General features: G+C 44.3%; 1 protein-coding gene across 1 annotated transcript in view; it reads right to left on the bottom strand.

Annotated features, from left to right (window-relative positions):
* Positions 1-11,670, bottom strand: part of PCBD1 (pterin-4 alpha-carbinolamine dehydratase 1) — a 28,311-nt gene extending 16,641 nt beyond the window's left edge. Inside the window, exon 1 of the mRNA XM_089677105.1 lies at positions 11,526-11,670. Within this exon, the coding sequence (XP_089533231.1) occupies positions 11,526-11,528 (3 nt within the window). The 5' untranslated portion in view covers positions 11,529-11,670. The remainder of the gene's footprint in view (positions 1-11,525) is intronic.
* Between the last annotated feature and the right edge of the window lie 7,101 nt (positions 11,671-18,771).

Raw genomic sequence — 18,771 nt, 5'->3', positions numbered from 1 at the left:
AGTTCAGCCATGCGAGGAGTCCAAAGCCTTGTGCAAGGTATGACTCTGGACACCTGTAGCTCATGTAGGACTACTTTCACTACTGGCTGCTAACAGAGAAGTGGGGGAGTGAAAGGTAACTAAATATATGGTAATGAGGAGGTTTGCATTAAAGTGAACCTGTTGTTTTGCCCTTCATGGGGACAAGGCCAAAACCAAAGACACATTTTTAGCCGGGTGAGGAAGGGTTAGAAATCATGACAATGCGTGAACTTTAATAGCCATACATTTGAACTCTTCGCCTGCTCCACCTATTAAGGAATGGATAGCTGAACGTAACCATGTAATGAGAACAGAACAACTCAGTTTTGGCCTACAGGAACGATACTCTAAATTCACAGGAGTATGGTACATCTGGATTGAGTTTTCACGCTCTGATGCCATGAGATCGTTTTTCGTGACTTGGGTCATAGCGGTGACATACACAAACAGGACTTATTGGATATGGAGGGCCTTGGGGTCCTTGGCTGGATGGAGTTCCGACTTCCCCTACTTCCCTCCTCTTCCAGCTTCTTCTCTCACTGAGGCCGTTCTTCTCTTTCAATCTTTCAAGTACCTCCTTGAACAGCCCTTCTCATCTTTTCCTCTGCGGGTTGTTCTTATAATGTTGGATGCACTGGTTTTACCGCTATCCAAACATCCCCCGTTTGTCAAAGCACTTTGTATGGGTCTCATCTGAGAGCTATTAATCTTGTTTTATTGTTGTATCACTTATACTGAAACACTGGAGGATCTATTTGGATCTTCTCATGCACTGTACTCTCCAAGCGTATCCCTTACAAACTGTTCAGTAAAATGTTAATCTTTAGAAAAAGAACTCATGACAATGTTTTATTGATATTTGTGCCTTCCCATCCTGGTGATAACTACACTCCAGTTTATTATAGATGTCACAGAAAGATGGGAGGAGAAGTCTCCCTAATGGGATCACAAAATCCTTAGATTTGCCTAGAAGATTTATAGGATTTGCTTACCATGCTTGTCCTAAGCTCATACTGTACACCTCCTGTCCTGATCACTGTTGAACCTACTAATTACTGTTTTTCTCCAATACCAATGACCTCTGGCTACACTCCCTGACTTCTGTCTGCTTACCATATGGAATCACGTCTGCTCAAGTGGATACCTTGGCTTCACTCTGATCACAAACATCCCTAATGAAGACACCCTTGCCTCTCCTGCACCAGTGTGGTCAGCTGAAGCACCACTCTTTGAGTTCCAACCCCACCACCAGGGGCTTCAAAGGTTCTGTAGCAAGAGTTATTTTCCATCACGCTGAAAGGCTAGTCCTGCGCATCAGCAGTCTTCCTTGTTAGTCTGTGTATATCCTACATTTCAACCACAGGAAAATCTAGCAAATCTAAGCAGGTGAATGGGCCTAGATTTCCTAACCAATTGTGAATATTAAGAAAGCTTAAAGCAGGCCTCGAAATTTCCACTCGCCTGCTCGCCAATGGCGAGTGGAAATTATGGTGGGGGCGAGTGTGTTCCCCAGGGCCGTTTTGCTGAGCAGGCTTGGAGATCAGGCCAAATCTGTCATTGGCACTGGGAGCCATAAGACTGCTCAATAGCTAAGCACAGTGAAAGCAAAGGAAGGAGTGTGTGCTGTGCTCTCTGCCTCCCCCTAGAGTGCAGTACCCGGCTCTGTGAGTGAACAACGAAGTACTGCAACTTTTTATAGGGCTGTGTGTGTCTACCTAATTTCAGCTCACTCTGGTCACATGATCCTCTATGTCAGCCAGTGGTGGCTTTAGGGGAGAGGAGAGAGCACTTAACAGCGTGTGTGTCTGTGTATGCATGTACATGTGTCTGTGTGTATGTACATGTGTGTATCTGTACATGTGTCTGTATGTGTGTGTACAGGTGTCTCTGTTTGTGTGTGTTTGTTGGTGGCGAGTAACTCTTAAGGCCTGGCTAGTATCTCAGGACTTGAAATTTTAAGCCCTGGCTTAAAGGCTAAGTTCACCTTTCATAACATGTTATATCCATATTCAGAGTGTAACATGTTATGATCAGACCGGCCCCTGCTGACCCCACTCCCCCACTTTGACAGCTAGCAGGGATCTTCTCCCCTCGCTAGCTGTCAAATTAAAAAAAGACATGGCCGTGCAAGGCTCTGCATAGCCGCATCATTCATTCATGGTGTTCTGTGAATGAGAAACTACAAGTCCCAATAGCCTTTGAGGTTGTCGGTATGTAGTTCTCAATGAAATACCATGGTGCTGTGGTAGCTCATTGATTCTTCCTGACAGAATATCTGCTTGCTCGTACATCCCATACAGCCAAGCAGATATACTGACAGGTCTGCAGGAGATCTGCATGGCACCATTGAGCTACTGATCGCTGGTGCGATAGTCTACAGGTTCCCTAAACAAAAAGGGATAAATACACATTTTTTACCTGCAAAAAAAATGTGCATTTATTATTTTTGTATAAAAGGTGAACTTTTCCTTTTAATAAGAAGAAAACATTTACACTAAACAAAATAAAAAGCATGAAGATTCCCTACAAAACTGATTTGATGCTTCTCTGCTCAATTCTAATAAGTGCATCTAAAGTTATTATTTTCATGTTCTGGTTAGAGCATGGAAGGACACCTCTGAAAAACTTCCAGTGAGGACACCTTTTCTAGCAAAGAATGTCTATGGTGGTTTTCACCTCATTATGGAGTCAGCTCCTCTCACTCATTTTTGTCTTTCCAGACCAGGAAGTGAAGGAAATCTGCAAAGCCAGATATTACCTTGTAAAGTAGCAATGACATCATCACTGTGTTGTACATAGCCTGTGCAGAAAGCAGAGTTGTGGAAGGGACCAAACGTGCCCTACCCACTACAGGCTGTCTGCAGAAAATTACAGGAGGGGGCGGAAACCAGACCAGTAACCCTGCACAAGGACAAAGCGCAGCACCGACCGGTCTTTATTACAGGAAACTCCTGCACAGAAACAAACGTTTACACAGGATCAGTGCAGCGACCTGGAAGAAATACACAAAGCACATCAAGATTCAAGTAAGAATATGCATGACTCTTATCTTTGTTTATCCTAGAATTCAGCTTTAAATATTCTCAGTTTAGATATACTTTAAGGCTCCATGTACACGGGATGTTTGGAAAACACTTCTGAACGATGGAAACTGACTGCTGGAAAACGTAGGTTAAAAAAAGTCTGTTTAGCCGCGTTTGCATACCGCGTTTATGAACATTTGCGTTTAGAAGCGTTTTTAAGGATAACCTCAGGAGACCTTCCCAAATGCCCAGAATGCACTGAAAACAGTAAATAATTAACTATTTCAGACATTTTGAGAGAAATAGAGAGAGCAGAAGCAGAGAGAGCAGTATTTGTTGAGATTAGCTGTCTTTTTATTTTTTGTGGTGTTTGGATGTGTTCCAGCTCATTTCTGCGCAGAAATTATTGCAGCAGTGTCTAACATATTTTCTTTCATGCGAAACCTCAAAGTATAGTGTACTGGGTCCATTTGAGTACCGGAAAACCGCTTTACATGCATTTTTCATGATGAAAAAGTCAGCATCTAGAAATGAAAGCGTTAAAAAAAAAAAAATACAAATGCAAACGCTTATAGACGCGTTTAGCCGTGTTTACAAGCGTTTGAAATGCTGCTAACATCTACTCCTGAACGCAAGTTTGGTGTGTTCAAAAAAAGACCGTAAACTCAACTGCCTGTAAACGATGATGTGTACATGGACACATAGGAAAACATTAGGGAGAGTTCAGGGCTGCTGAAAAAAACGCAGAACAGCTCCTGAACGTGAGTTTATCGGCTGCAGTGTACATTGAACCTAAGGATGTATACACCATGATTTAGACAACATGGGACAATGCATGTTATGCACATTTGTACACTGGGATGCACTTATTTCTGAATGCTATTGCTGATCATAATAAATCCTGTTCATTTGGTGCATACACCAGTTCAAATAAATGGACTGCTGTACCACAATGCACGTCAACACACAACAATGCAACATACAATGCGCCAATGTAAACTGGTGTGTACAAAATGCATAAAAGAAGGTCTTTATTTTGTTATAGTTTTTTTGTGCTGCTGTAATAACTATAGTCTGCCTTGCTACGTTTTGTAATGAAACCAGTCTGACCACAAAATGTTTCCGTCAAGATTGTGAAGATGTTATTTCCCCTTTAAGTTATGTCTACAAATTGGGCTGCTTGAAAAAAAGCAAAGCCTCAACATGTGATTATTATTTAGTTTGTTTGCATCATGAGATCTCCAAAGGCTTCCAGATGTCTTCTGTTGACTTTGAAATTACATTTGTAGCCAGTATTGAGCAATGTTCATTATAGCAGCCGGAGAGAAGTGGAAGAATCGCTCTGCAAACCTTCCCCTCCTCTACAGCACAGCTCATTAATGGTCTCCCTTCCCATGTAGGACTGGGGCTTTATTAAGGCACCCCTATCATGAGGGCTACATGGATGGTTTTCGCTTTGTGACCATAAGGCCTTGGTCACACCAAATCCGACTCTGAAATTGTGTGATTTCAAGTGAAGTCACAGAATTTCAAAGTTGGAGGTCAGTCCGGCTTCAGGTGCGACTTGGAAGACATCTGTGCGACTTCATGCAAGTCACACCTGAATTTGCAAAAAGTAGTGCATGAAGTACTTTCAAAATCGATGCAACTCCAACGGAATCAGAATCGCACCAATAGGACCGCTTCCACTGCAGACAAGAGGGTGCGATTTTGTCATGCGATTTGAAACTATCAAATCACATAAGTTGCACTGGTGTGACCGGGGGGCTTAGGCTCTTCCTAAAATGTAATTTTAATAACTGTATATTAGTCGAGGGCCCCTAGATTCCAGCCCCCTCCCCTATGTGAATGAGTATGGGGTACATGGTACTTCTACCCATTCACAATAAAAAAGTGTAGTGGAAAAATGACAGGAGACAGTCTTTGACAAGTCCTTTATTAAAAAACAAAAATTAAAAAAGAAGTCTCCCAAAGTAGATCCAATGTCAATCACGATGTCCAGCTCCACTGCCGACCCGAAAAAAAAACCCCACGCTGGCTCCCCCTGCCTGACAGCTGCGCCAGGATGACAGTTCTTACATAGTGTGATGATGTCACAAGGGGGCGGGGTCACTCCTGCCACCTTGTGACGTCATCATGCGCTGTGATTGGCCAAAGCTAATCCAAAAAAAGACCCTGCTCTACCCGTGATGCTGGCTCCCACCGTCTGACAGCTGCGCTGTGATGACAGTTCTTAAATACTGTGATGACGTCGGGTTACCCCCGCCCCCTTGTGACGTCATCATGCGCTGTGATTGGCCAAAGCTAATCCAAAAAAACAAAAAAACCCCCTGCTCTGCTCTTGATGCTGGCTCCCACCGTCTGACAGCTGCGCTGTGATGACAGTTCTTAAATACTGTGATGACGTCGGGTTACCCCCGCCCCCTTGTGACGTCATCATGCGCTGTGATTGGCCAAAGCTGATCCAAAAAAAACAAAAAACCCCCCTGCTCTGCTCTTGATGCTGGCTCCCACCGTCTGACAGCTGTGCCGTGATGACAGTTCTTAAATACTGTGATGACGTCAGGGGTTACCCCCGCTCCCTTGTGACATCATCATGCACTGTCAACCTGTGGTCAGCTGCATTGCTTTGGCCAATCACAATGGTGTGAAAACACGTAGGTGTGAACCTAGGATAATATTGTCTGCTTGCATGTGGCTCCAGCCGCATAAACAAGCTGATCATCCAAGCGGTACACGCCACAGCTGCTATGTGAATGAGCCCCAAACCATTCTATATTATTGGATAGGGACAATACTTGGTAAAGGAAAGGCTGGCATGAACCATTACTCACTTCCTGAGGTCCTAAGATTGTACAATCGCATTTAAATCGGTATTAAATTCAAAACCAAAAATGTAATATATTGCAGCTTACCAATTATTAGCCTTTTTTAGGTTTTATTCCCTGTTTTCACCTGGCGATCTGGCTAGTAACACACCCCTCCTGTATTCGAGTGCCCCCACTCTGGATGAAGGAGCACAGGGAGCACATTTGGAAAGCAGCATTGCCAGTCTGGGGGGGAGGGGAGTGTTAAATATACTAGCAGATTTAAATACACTAACAAATCGAAGCCAAACTCCAGCTAACACTTTATAATCCGCTACAGTAACTGTTTTTTTCCCTTTTAGAGGTTTTACATAAATACAAGCTGCTGATTATAAGCACCCTGTCAGTGGTAAATGGTTAGTCTCAACCCTCTGACTGCTACATCTGCAGACAGCCTGTTCTGTTGAAAAACCAAAAGATTATCTGGCAAGATTGCCAGGTGGAAATAAAAGAAAGCCTAAAAAATGAGTGCAGCCATCACATATAAGAATTGTTAAACTGCAGAGCAATATAAAAAATATTTCATTTTTGGTTTAATACTGCTTTAAGCTCACCATACCAATCACGATCTGATTGTACAATCAGATCTGATAGTTCATGGCCAGTTTTAGTTTACTAACCTAGTATAAACAGCCTAAAGTAAAAAAAAAAAAAAAAAAAAAAAAAAAAAAGGCAAATAAAATTCAGAAGCTTTCAGGACTAGATCAATCCAGCCCTTGGCTCACTTCCAGCTTTCTCCAGTGTTTACTCTTCTAAAGTACATCCATCTACTGCTGCAAAACACTTATTTCAGGCTAGATTTTTAAAAAATAATTTCAGAAGGCTGTATACTAAACAAAAACAAGAGAACAAACGAAAAAAGAAACCAGCAAAAAACAATTAGCCCCCCAAAAAAACAAATATTTTGGATGTCAGCACAAGAAACACAATGCACAAAAATAAACACAATAATTATAATATAAGTATACACTGAATGTGCAATAACTTTCTATATGTCCTCATGCACACTGGACATTTTTACAGCTGCTGTTTTTGGCTTTTGACGTCTTTTTCTACAGCCAGTAAACTCCCCAGCTTGTTATCCTATGTGTCCATGCACACATAGGCTTTACACCAGGTTCACACTTAAGCGTTTTCTGCAGCGTTTTGCAGAAACGCAATACAGTCCATTTAACATACGTTCCTATGGGACATGTTCACACCTGTGCGTTTTCACCCAGTGCATTTTTTTGAAAACCATGTGATGCATTTTTGCTGCTTTTTTATGCAATTCTAATCTGCCTAGCAACAAGAAAAATATAAAAAAAATGAAAAAAAAAATCTGCAACAAAAATGTGGCAAAAACGCAACACGCAACAATGCAGAAATGGCTCAAACACAACCTGCATAGGTGTGAACCTAGCCTTAATCAGCGTTTTTTTGGCAGGTGCGTTTTATGGCTGGAATTAAAAAAAAAAAAACTAGTGGGTTTCTAGAGGAGTTTTTTTTAGCTGTAAAAACGCTCTAACGCTGGTAAACGTAGTAAAACATGTCAAACCGGTGTTTTGGGGTCTTTTTGTTTGAGCAAACATTTTATTTTTGTGTGTAAAAAAACTATACAAACGCAGAAAAATGGGGCTAAACGCTAATCAAAAAAATGTTAAAAAATGCGGAAAAACTTGCTTTTTCAATGTGACTTTATACAGCTGATGCTACCAATGTTTTTAAAACATCCAATGTGCATGAGGACTAAATGGTAAATATAGCGAAAAGTTAAACATCTGGATTAAGGGCTTCTTCATACCATGATGCGCTTCTTCGCTGCATTCCGTTTTAGGGCATCCAATTAATTTCAGTAGGCTGCCCTATGTGTGCGAAACATGCAAAAATAGCGCAGGCATGATTTTTAAAGCGCACTGCACCAAAATGCATTATACGGCGGTATTGTGCGTTATGGCAGGTAGAAATGTGCACGTGTTTGCCAGATGCATAGGGGGTGGCATTAAGAACTAATAACACCCAAGCACTCAGCTTGTGCGTTTTGCGCGGGCACGAGAGCCCATTCATTTGAATAGACTCTCGTGCCCCATGACACGTAGGGAAGTCCCTGCACTTCTTCTGAAAATGCAGCCCGCACGGGAACCTCAGTTCCCAGTACAGTTGCGTTTTCCAGTGCGGGCGGCGTGCCATTAGAACTAATGGCACCCGCCTGCGGGTCCGCATTTCTCTGTGCGGGTTGTGCGGCTGCATGGATTTTCGTGTGGATCCGCAGTGGCACCACCGCACAGATATGAACCAAGCCTAAAACAATCTTGGAGGGCTGGTTCACACCACATGCAGTTCAGTGCTTTTCTTTCTGCATCAAAAACACATGGAAAGTAGGTTATATGGTTTTCAATGGCACAGTGCACACCAGTGTGGTCAGTTCCAGTGCGTTGCAGAGAAGAAAAAAAAAGTAGAAAATGCTGCATTTTTTCTGCACTGAACTGTACTGAAACGTGGTAAAACACAGCAAAAACACACTGCAAACCACATGTCTCTATTTTAGGCGGAAGAAAGAAAAAAAAAGAAAGGGGAAGAATAAAAAAGGGGAAAGGAAAACAAAAAGGGGGAAGGAAAAAACAAAAAGCAAAAAAGAAAGGAAGAGAAAAAAAGACGGGAAGAGAAAAAAAACAAAAAAGAGGGGAAGAGAAAAAAAATAAAAGGGGAAGGAAAAAAAAAAGAGGGGAAGGAATAAAACAAAAAAGAGGGGAAGAGGAAAAAAACAAACAAAAGAAAGGTGAAGAGAAAAAACAAAACAAAAAAGAGGGGAAGGGAAAAAAAAAAAAAGGGGAAGAGAAAAAAAAGAGGGGAAGAGAGTAAAACAAATGATACAACAAATGACAAAATCCACATTTCTTTCAGTAGGTGCTGTCCACCAATCAATATCCAATGCAATCACGTAACACTCTGACCTTCATGGCACAACCTGAGTGTCAAAAACATAAAAAAACAACCGACAACAGCAAATGTTACCTCCACCTCTCCGCATTAACGTTTCATTACTGTATCAAAGTCTGCAGACTGGCTTATTTAATCCTTTTTTCTATACACTATACAATGTGATTGTACAATCTTCTTTAGCTCCACCATCCACTAGTACAAGGACATGCCTGGTTTGATACTAATTGAATAGATTGTTTAGTTTTGTCCTCATATTACATAGTTTTGGTAAAGGTAAAGCTCACTACACACATTACAATCTGATTGAGTAATCTCCTTCATGTCTACCAAGAAGTACTGTATATAGCTGAAGGGCCTGTCTGATCGGATAGATTAGGTAGGACCTCATATTATGTCACTTTGGTAGATTTTACGTTAATTGTGCATTGTCAGATTGTAATCTGTAACATGACCCCAAAGGCATGTGTACAGAGATTGTATAATCAGATTGTACAGTGTATGACCAGCTTTAAACCTGCAGATCACGAAACCCATGCAAATGGAGTGTCCTGATTCAGTAAGGCTTAGCCTACAGTTCCTTTCATGTCTACCAGGATGTACTGTATATAGTTGAAGGGCCTGCATGAATAGATAGATTATAGAATGTTAGTAGATGTAAAGTTAATTGTGCAGAAAGTATATTGCCAGACTGTAATGTGCAAGGTGACCCCAAAGGCACTTGTACAGAAATTGTACAATCAGATTGTGCAGTATATGTCCAGCTTTAAATCTGCAGATCACAAAACCCGTGCAGGTTGAGTGTCCTGCTAGTTCCAGACCTGATTCAGTAAAGCTGACCATACATTATACAATTTTCTCATACAATTCCTGTACAATCTCCTTTAGGCCTCTTTTAGATGGACGTTCTGATGAGGTCCGCCTGCCTATTTTTCAGGCGGACCCAATTGGAACCTCCATTCTCCTCTATGGTGCGGCGGGTGTAAATGGACATATGTCTGTTTACACCTGCCGACATCCAATCTGATCCAATTCGCAAAAAAAAGGACAGATGGGGATCCAATTCTCTTTCCGTCCGTGGGATCGGGTCTGTTTTCATCTGACCACCCATTGAGGAGAGCGAGCAGCTCTGTGTCTATTCTGCAGCAGCGGAGGGGACACAGACCTGTCATCCACTTGCTCAGCAGGGATCAACAGAGAGATCACACGCTGAGCAAGTGGATCCACTAAACGGTTCCGTCCCGTGTGAAAGGACCCTTAGCCTGGATTCACACTGATGTGGTGCGGCACATTGCATGTGATTCACACGGGAACCGCACCACATATCTATGCAAATCACATGTGAATTCTGTGCGGTGCGATTTAGTACATTTTGTATGGCTTAAATCGCACCACATCTGCACCACAAAACATGCAGGACCCTTTTCTTGGTCCGCACTAGAATCTGATTACATGGGTATCGCATGCAATTCGATTTTGCACATCACACCGGGTTTTGCGAACCGATTTCAGGGTGTTAACATACATGCGATTGTGATGCAGTGCGGAATTTGCACAGAAACCGCATCAGTGTGAATCCAGGCTCAGAGTTACCTTCAGCTATGTAGTGCAAGGACCTGTGTGATTGGATACAAACTGAAAGACTTGTTTAGGTTTGACTTCATATTATTCCCTGTGCTTGCGTGGGTTTCCTCCGGGTACTCCGGTTTCCTCCCACACTCCAAAGACATGCTGGTAGGTTAATTGGATCCTGTCTAAATTGTCCCTAGTATGTGTATATATGAATGTGAGTTAGGGACCTTAGATTGTACACCCCTTGAGGGTTAGGGACTGATGTGAATGTACAATATACATGTAAAGTGCTGCGTAAATTGACAGCGAAGTATGTAAGTACCTGAAATAAATAAATAATAAATAAATATTATACAGGTTTGGTAAATCTAAAGGAAAATTGTACAATAAGATTGTACAAAGTACGGCCAGCTTGTGGGGGTGGCGGCTTTAAAAAAAAACAGGAGGCTGAGCCACATTTTTACCGACACCCCCCCTCCCCCCATCTGCCTCCCAGGCTGTGTATAGATAGTTGTATGGGGGTGTACACATGCCAGAGCCTGGCAAAAATGATCCTCCTTTTGTGCCCCTGCTGGTAGCGGCATGGTGGTACAGGCTGTTAGTGGGGCAAGGAAGCGACTGACATCTGCTCAGTGCCTGTCAAACGCCCCCTGAAAAGTGATCCACCATTTATTGCTCCTCAGAGGGCAACACTAAAAGTAAAAGTAACAAAGTAAATAAATAAAAGTCCTAAAGTGAGAGCAATCCTATATGATCCCTCTGTTATCAGCCAATGTTTTCAAACTTCCGCCTTGCTCTCAGTCAATAAAACAGAAGGAGCCCACGAGAGCCCACAAGAGGTCGGGGAGATCAGGTAGGTGTATGGGTTCTAAATGGCCATCCAAGGCTGGGATTGGTGGATATCGCCCACGCTATACCTTCCCCAATATGTACATTAGAGGAAACAAAGCCGGCTTATCACACTCCACCACCTCCTGAGCTATTCATTAACCAATAGACTTTGACTTCACATGACACTCTCCACTTCTACATCATTCACAATCAGATTTATCGAAATTCTCTAAAAGAAAAAGGCGATAATGACAAGGAAATCAGATCCACAGACATTAAAGCATCACCTTACCATGTCTTCACAAGGGATTCAGCAACTGGTGGCTCTGGCTGTGTGCTGTCACTTGTCCCAGCTAAGCTGCTGCTGCTGCCTGTGTGTCAGCCTGTGTGTGTGATGGGGGAGGAGGCCTGTCCTGGGAGTCCGCCCATTGGAAATAGCCAGGGCTGAGCCTCAATCACAGTGATTCAGCACCACCGCTCTCCCCTACCACAGCCAGGAGCCATGTTTGGAGGAGGATTGATCCATAGGCTGTCCACACATCATTATCCCTGCAACTGCTTCATCATTTCCCATGTACTGTAGAAACATTTATTTAATTTCATTTCTACCTTTTGACTCATTCACAGTGGCGTATTATTATTATGGATTTATATAGCACCCAAAGTTTGCACAGCACTTTACTAAATGAAGGGAGACGATACAGTTACCATTCCCTACAAGTAGATTAGGAGAGCCCTGCTCGGGATCTGTGTATTCTCTGCATGGAGCACAGGTTCTTGTTGGCACAACCAGCAGAAGATCTTGTGTAAAATCCGGTAGCAGCAGCAGTCGTCCAAGTAGTCCTGTTTAGATGCGTACAATATCTTTAGTAGTAGTCGTAGTTGTCCAAGTAGTCCTGTTTAGATGCGTACAATATCTTTAGTAGTAGTCGTAGTTGTCCAAGTAGTCCTGTTTAGATGCGTACAATTCTTCCAATATCTTTAGTAGTAGTAGTAGTCCAAGTAGTCCTGTTTAGATGCGTACAGTTCTTCTGATATCTTTAGTAGTAGTAGTCCAAGTAGTCTTGTTTAGATGTGTACAATTCTTCCAATATCTTTAGCAGTAGTAGTCCAAGTAGTTCTGTTTAGATGCGTACAGTTCTTCCAATATCTTTAGCAGTAGTAGTCCAAGTAGTTCTGTTTAGATGCGTACAGTTCTTCCAATATCTTTAGTAGTAGTAGTCCAAGTAGTTCTGTTTAGATGAGTACAGTTCTTCCAATATCTTTAGTAGTAGTAGTAGTCCAAGTAGTCCTGTTTAGATGCGTACAGTTCTTCCAATATCTTTAGTAGTAGTCCAAGTAGTCCTGTTTAGATGCGTACAATTCTTCCAATATCTTTAGTAGTAGTAGTAGTAGTAGTAGTCCAAGTAGTCCTGTTTAGATGCGTACAGTTCTGATATCTTTAGTAGTAGTAGTAGTCCAAGTAGTCTTGTTTAGATGCGTACAATTCTTCCAATATCTTTAGTAGTAGTAGTCCAAGTAGTTCTGTTTAGATGCGTACAGTTCTTCCAATATCTTTAGTAGTAGTAGTAGTCCAAGTAGTCCTGTTTAGATGCGTACAGTTCTTCCAATATCTTTAGTAGTAGTCCAAGTAGTCCTGTTTAGATGCGTACAATTCTTCCGATATCTTTAGTAGTAGTCCAAGTAGTCCTGTTTAGATGCGTACAATTCTTCCAATATCTTTAGTAGTAGTAGTAGTAGTCCAAGTAGTCCTGTTTAGATGCGTACAGTTCTTCTGATATCTTTAGTACTAGTAGTCCAAGTAGTCTTGTTTAGATGCGTACAATTCTTCCAATATCTTTAGTAGTAGTAGTCCAAGTAGTTCTGTTTAGATGCGTACAGTTCTTCCAATATCTTTAGTAGTAGTAGTAGTAGTCCAAGTAGTCCTGTTTAGATGCGTACAGTTCTTCCAATATCTTTAGTAGTAGTAATAGTCAAAGTAGTCCTGTTTAGATGCGTACAGTTCTTCCAATATCTTTAGTAGTAGTAATAGTCAAAGTAGTCCTGTTTAGATGCGTACAGTTCTTCCAATATCTTAAGTAGTAGTAGTAGTGGTAGTCCAAGTAGTCCTGTTTAGATGCGTACAATTCTTCCGATATCTTTAGTAGTAGTCCAAGTAGTCCTGTTTAGATGCGTACAATATCTTTAGTAGTAGTAGTTGTCCAAGTAGTCCTGTTTAGATGCGTACAATATCTTTAGTAGTAGTAGTAGTCCAAGTAGTCCTGTTTAGATGCATACAAATCTTCTGATATCTTTAGTAGTTGTCCAAGTAGTCCTGTTTAGATGCGTACAATATCTTTAGTAGTAGTAGTTGTCCAAGTAGTCCTGTTTAGATGCGTACAATATCTTTAGTAGTAGTAGTTGTCCAAGTAGTCCTGTTTAGATGCGTACAGTTCTTCCAATATCTTTAGTAGTAGTAGTCCAAGTAGTCCTGTTTAGATGCGTACAATTCTTCTGATATCTTTAGTAGTAGTAGTAGTCCAAGTAGTCCTGTTTAGATGCGTACAATATCTTTAGTAGTAGTAGTTGTCCAAGTAGTCCTGTTTAGATGCGTACAATATCTTTAGTAGTAGTAGTTTTCCAAGTAGTCCTGTTTAGATGCGTACAGTTCTTCCAATATCTTTAGTAGTAGTAGTAGTCCAAGTAGTCCTGTTTAGATGCGTACAATATCTTTAGTAGTAGTAGTTGTCCAAGTAGTCCTGTTTAGATGCGTACAGTTCTTCCAATATCTTTAGTAGTAGTAGTCCAAGTAGTCCTGTTTAGATGCGTACAGTTCTTCCGATATCTTTAGTAGTAGTAGACCAAGTAGTCTTGTTTAGATGCGTACAATTCTTCCAATGTCTTTAGTAGTAGTAGTAGTCCAAGTAGTCCTGTTTAGATGCTGTCACGGAATGCCTGCTCCTCTTCTGCAAACCCCCCCCCCCCCACCTGGTGCCTGTGTCTTCCCTGTGTCCCCTCACCGTCTCCTCATCCAGTCGCAGCCTTTGAAGTTAGGCTGCACAGGATGAGAAGGGTCACCTCACCCCCCCCCCCCTTCCTGGCCCTTTGAAGACAGGCTGTGCAGCATGGGAGGAAAGTGATCTCTGCGGCGGACCTCACACCTCTGCGGCCATATAGCCGGGAGAGGGGTGACCCCCGCTGGGGGGTTCTGGCACGGGGCTGCCAACCTGTCGCCGTGCGCCCCCCCGGTGGGTGCAGCACGAGCATGAGGCTTCCCGCTCCCTGCACCCGCCGGAGACAAAAGCCGCGCTCTCGAGATATCTTTAGTAGTAGTAGTAGTCATAGTTGTCCAAGTAGTTCTGTTTATATGCGTACAATTCTTCCAATATCCTTAGTAGTAGTAGTAGTAGTAGTCCTGTTTAGATGCATTCAATTCTTGCAGTATCCTTAGTAGTAGTAGTAGTCCTGTTTAGATGCGTACAATTCTTCCAATATCTTTACACATGTATGCGTATACATGCTTATATGCATTTACCAGTGTTCATGGCTAACACCCCAGTCACATCGGGTGTGACTTTGCATGCAATTTGCATGCCATGCAACTTGCACATCCTTTGCCAAGTCACACCCTATTGTCCACAATTACAGTGGTCAAATCAGTGCGGTTCTGACTTGGTTGGAGCCGCGCCGATATCTAAAGTAGTACATGTACTACTTCTGCCACGATTGGCATAGACATCTGTGTCAGATGTCTTGCAAATCGCACCTGAAATCGGCATCTCACCCGACTTTGAAATTGTGCGACTTCACTGTAAGTAATTTCAAAGCTGGACTTGATGTGACCGGGGGGGGTGGTAAGCTTCAGTTCACACTGCTGCAACCTCATTGTCAAGCGATTTTCAGTGCAGTTCAACTTTTATTGTGACATTAGAGTCTATGGGACTCAAGTCTCACTGAAGTTGCATCAAAGTTGGGAAAGAAACTGTTTAAAAGTCGTTTCAACTTTATATGCATTGATTGGAACGGCCACCATTGAAAAAATGTGTTTTCACTTGTCATGTTACTCTATGGGGTTGACTTACAATAGACTGTGCAAAGAACAAGTGCTCCTTAGCTTATTAACCAGTTGTGGACCACCCACTGCCTGTAAGGGACCGCCTGGCGGTACCACTAGCACTCCACTGAGTAGGCGTCCCCAGCGCACGGAGTCTAAGTCCCAGGGTGCTTGTTCACCAGGGCCCCTGATGGTGGGGATGGACTTGGAGCCCCCTGAGACCAGGTCGTGGTTACTGGGTGCGTCCGTCAGTGGTAGTGGTATGCGCCAAGGGCTCCCACGGGGAAGAGTCTGATATGAGGAGGTCAGCAGACCCCACTGCACGGGATGGATGGATGGATGGATGAGCAAGGTCAGACGGGCCAGGTCGGTAACAGAGAGGACGGCAAGGTACAAGGCAGCAGGCATAGAATAGTCGGGTCACACGCCAGGTCAGCAACAGCAGGTCAAATCCAATAGGGGGCATTCAGGAGAGAGGTCAGGCAAAGCAAGGGTCTGGGCAGGAGAAATACAGCAAGGTCAGGTACAATCCGGGTCAGCAACTTACAATACACAGGTTCACGGATACAGGATACAGGTAAGACCAGAAGGCACTGAATGACAGCTCAGGGTCGTTTAAATATCCCGCCCAGCGCTGCCATTGGTGCCCAGCGGGCGGCCGCGGCTTCTACTGCGCATGCGCGAACTCGAACGCCGCGGCCGGCCCGGACCCAGTGCTCGAGTCCCTGCACAGGGCGGCATACTGCGCCTGCGCCGGGACCATCGCGGCGGGGATCGAGGGGATCCCTGACATTGCCCCCCCCTACGGGCAACCTCCGGATGCCCACCCGATCTCTCCACCACGGGTGATCGCGAAAGAACCTCCGGACAAGTCTAGGTGCATGGACATTCTGGGCTGGTTCCCAGGAATTGTCCTCAGGGCCATAGCCCTTCCATTTGATTAGGAATTGGGCCTGGCCCCCCCTCCTTCGGCACTTCAGGATTGATTCCACCTCAAATTCCTCCTCACCCTCGACCGTTATGGCTTCCGGGGGTCTAGATTCTCGGTCAGGGAAGGCATCTGGGATTACTGGCTTCAGCAGAGACACATGGAAGACTGGGTGGATTTTGAGTGTGTCAGGAAGGACGAGTTCGTAGGCCGCTTCGTTGACCATCCGTTTAATGCAGAAGGGGCCTATAAACTTGGGTCCCAATTTCTTCGACGGACAAAGCATCTTTAAATTGGACGTCGCTAGCCAAACCTTCTCCCCAGGCCGCAACACAAGATCTCCCCTCCGTTTCCTGTTGAATGCCTTCCTGTAGTCTTCCTGGGCCCGACTGATGGCCTCTTGAAGCTTCTTATTGTTCGTGGAGAAAAACGTTACTACGTCTTGCGATGCTGCTACTGGGCATTCCGGGACCAAATCCGGGAGGAAGACAGGGTGAAACCCATAGTTGGCAAAGAACGGGGACTGGCCCGTCGCTGAGTGACGGGCATTGTTGTATGCGAATTCCGCTAGGGGGAGAAGTGGCATCCAGTCATCTTGAGTAAATGAAGTGTAGCATCTCAAGTATTGCTCCAGGGTCTGATTGGTCCTTTCGGTTTGACCGTTAGTTTGAGGGTGGAATGCAGAGGAAAGGGACAATTTGATGTCCAGGACTTTGCACAGTGCCTCCAAAATCTCGACGTGAACTGGACCCCTCGGTCTGAGACAATGTCTTCGGCCAATGTCTTCATGCAGCCTTACTACCTCACGAATGAAAACTCGCGCAGTCTCGGCTGCCGAGGGGGTTTTCTTCAACGGGATGAAGTGGGCCATCTTGGACAAGCGGTCTACGACCACCAGGATTGCTGTGTGGTCTAGTGATGGCGGAAGCTCGACTATAAAGTCTAACGATATCTTTTGCCAAGGCCGTTCAGGAATCGGTAAGGGTCGCAGCAGACCCCAAACTTTGTTTCTGGAAGGCTTATTCTTTTGGCAGGTGATACAGGACCTTACATAGCCCTTACAATCTTTAGCCATGTCCGGCCACCAGAAGGAGCGTCGGAGAAGTTCCAGGGTCTTTTCTGGGCCAAAGTGCCCCGCCATCGGGTGGTCATGGCAATGGCCCAAGACCAGGGTTCGGGCTTCCTCCGGCACCACAATCCGATCTTCCCTCCATAGGAGTCCCCCCTTGTTCTGGAGGAGCCCTCCGGCTGAGGTAGAGACGGTTGTGGATGCCTCCATTATCTTGGAACGAAGGTCCGACTGAAGGGCCAAGAAGTTTCCCGAGGACAAGATGGTGTCGGGTACTGGGGTCTCCTTGGCGTCCTCGTACATACGTGATAACGCATCTGGCTTAGTGTTCTTTGATCCAGGCTGGTACGTAATGTGGAAGTTGAATCTAGAAAAGAATAGTGCCCATCTTGCCTGTCGCGGGCGTAAACGCTTGGCGGTTCTCAGATATTCTAGGTTTTTGTGATCAGTAAAAATTAAGATGGGGTGCATAGCACCTTCCAGCAGGTACCTCCATTCCTCTAATGCCGTTTTGATCGCCAGTAGCTCTCGATCACCGATATCATAATTCTTCTCTGCTGGGGTAAGCTTCCGTGAGAAGAAAGCTACAGGATGGAGCAATTCCTTGGTGCCCTTCCGCTGGGAGAGAATGGAACCTACCGCATTCTCCGATGCATCCACTTCCAGGATGTAGGGCAGGGCGGCGTCTGGGTGACCCAAAATGGGTGCCGAGGTTAACAACTTCTTCAAGGCTTCAAAAGCTTTCTGAGCTTCAGGTGTCCATCTGAACCGGGTTCCCAGCTTGGTTAGCTGAGTAATGGGGGAGACCAGACCCGAGAAGTTCTTGATGAACTTTCGGTAAAAATTTGCAAAACCAATAAACCGTTGGACGCCTTTCCTGTCCATGGGTTCAGGCCAATCCAGTATTGCAGCGACTTTCTGGGGATCCATCGCGACCCCCGCGGTGGAGATGATCAGGCCCAAGAAAGTAATGCTGGATTGTTCGAAACAACATTTCTCTGCCTTGGCGTACAACCCATGCTGCCGCAATCGCCCCAATACCCTCGCTACATGTATTCTGTGTTCCCCCAAGGAAGGGGAGAAAATCAAAATGTCGTCTAGATAGACGATAACAAAGACATCCAGGAAGTCCCTAAAAATGTCATTCACAAAGTGTTGAAACGTGGCCGGAGCATTACACAACCCGAACGGCATGACCAAATATTCAAAATGGCCGAAGCGGGTGCGGAAGGCCGTCTTCCACTCGTCCCCCTCCCTTATGCGAACCAAGTTGTATGCTCCCCTCAAATCCAGCTTTGTAAAAACCACTGCTGTTTTTAAACTTTGGAACAATTCTGGTACTAACGGCAGTGGGTAACGGTTCTTTATCGTGACCCTGTTCAACTCCCTGTAATCGATACACGGCCTCAAGGTTTTGTCCTTTTTTTCAACAAAGAAAATTCCCGCCCCCGCCGGTGAAGTGGAGGGGCGGATGAACCCCTTCTGGAGGCTGTCCTCGATATATTCCT

This window comes from Staurois parvus, unplaced genomic scaffold (assembly GCF_062004578.1).
Source record: "Staurois parvus isolate SC_StPar_1 unplaced genomic scaffold, SC_StPar_1.0 ptg000177l, whole genome shotgun sequence".
Classification (NCBI taxonomy): Eukaryota; Metazoa; Chordata; class Amphibia; order Anura; family Ranidae; genus Staurois; species Staurois parvus.
The sequence above is the reverse complement of the archived record's forward strand: the minus strand, read 5'-3'. Positions and strand labels throughout refer to the sequence as shown.